This window comes from Rutidosis leptorrhynchoides, chromosome 1, assembly GCF_046630445.1.
Source record: "Rutidosis leptorrhynchoides isolate AG116_Rl617_1_P2 chromosome 1, CSIRO_AGI_Rlap_v1, whole genome shotgun sequence".
Classification (NCBI taxonomy): Eukaryota; Viridiplantae; Streptophyta; class Magnoliopsida; order Asterales; family Asteraceae; genus Rutidosis; species Rutidosis leptorrhynchoides.
Window position 1 is genome coordinate 81,916,473 of NC_092333.1, and position 1,333 is coordinate 81,917,805.

General features: G+C 32.5%; 1 protein-coding gene across 1 annotated transcript; it reads right to left on the reverse strand.

Moving 5' to 3' along the window:
- Positions 1-329: 329 nt before the first annotated feature.
- On the reverse strand, positions 330-899 carry LOC139886104 (uncharacterized mitochondrial protein AtMg01250-like). Its single transcript, XM_071869851.1, has one exon. It carries the CDS (start codon positions 897-899, stop codon positions 330-332), a length of 570 nt encoding a protein of 189 aa, XP_071725952.1.
- Positions 900-1,333: the final 434 nt, after the last annotated feature.

The following is a 1,333-nucleotide window of genomic DNA, read 5'->3' on the forward strand; positions in this document are numbered from 1 at the left end:
TATGATTTTAACCCCAACGCGTTCTTTTCATTAAAAAATCTCCACCACCATTTACATAGTAGGGATATGTTTTTACAAATTAAGGATTCGATGTTCAACCCGCGTTTTTCATAAGGTAAGAGGATATGTTCCCATTTAATCCAGTTAATTTTATTATCCTCTTCCGAGCCGCCCTAGAAAAATTTTCTTCTTTTTGTTTCAAGTGTGTTAATTATTTTAATGGGTGCATGGAATAAGGACAAATAGTATAAAGGAATACTGGTGAGGACGAATTTGATTAAGGTTAGACGACCGCCGAATGAAACTGATTTTACTTTCCAATCAGAAAGTCATTTATCGGATTTTCCAATGATTGGTTGCCATGTGGAAGCTTTTGTGGAAGGAGTACCGATGGGTAGACCTAGGTATGTGAAAGGAGTAGAGCCGGCTGAGCAGTCGATATAGTTATCCATTTCCTCTACATCCTTTTTTGATACCCCGATTCCATATAGGTTGCTTTTTTTAAGATTTACCTTTAGACCAGAAATATTTTCGAACCATTTTAATAATTTAGAAATATTTTTTGTGTTGCGTTTGCTCCATTCACCAAAGAAGATTGTGTCGTCCGCGTATTGGAGATGGGATACCACAATCTTGTCGTGACCGACACAAATACCACGAAATTGATCATTTGCGATTGCACATTTAGTGAGAATGTTGAGGCCTTCAGCTGCAATGATGAAAAGAAAGGGAGATATTGGGTCACCTTGGCGAATGCCCCTGCCGGGGGAAAATTCCTTGGTCGGGGATCCATTAATGAGAATGGAGATGGTAGATGAGGAAAGGCAAGCTCGTATAAAGTTGATCCATTTGACACCGAAACCCATACACGTTGCTTTTTTTTTTCCATTATATGCCATCATTTCCTTTTGAATATATATATATATATATATATATATATATATATATATATATATATATATATATATATATATATATATATATATATATATATATATATATATATTATATACGCATTTAAATGTATTAAATTAGTAACTTAATTTGAGAAAACTAAAAGCCTCAAAATTACGTATTATTAAGTACTACAGAGTAATAAATATTGTGATATTCATATTCATCATTAACCGTTGCATAAATATACATTACATTTTCCCTATAAATTCACATTTTTCATCTTCACATTACTCAACTTTTGCAAATGTAATCAATCATCATCATTTTTGTAAGTTATTTTGTTCTTTTATGTCGATTTCGTCAATCACATAACGTCGAATGTATATCGCGTTATCACTTCATTAAAATGTAATTGTTGTTCGTATAATGTTTTCTT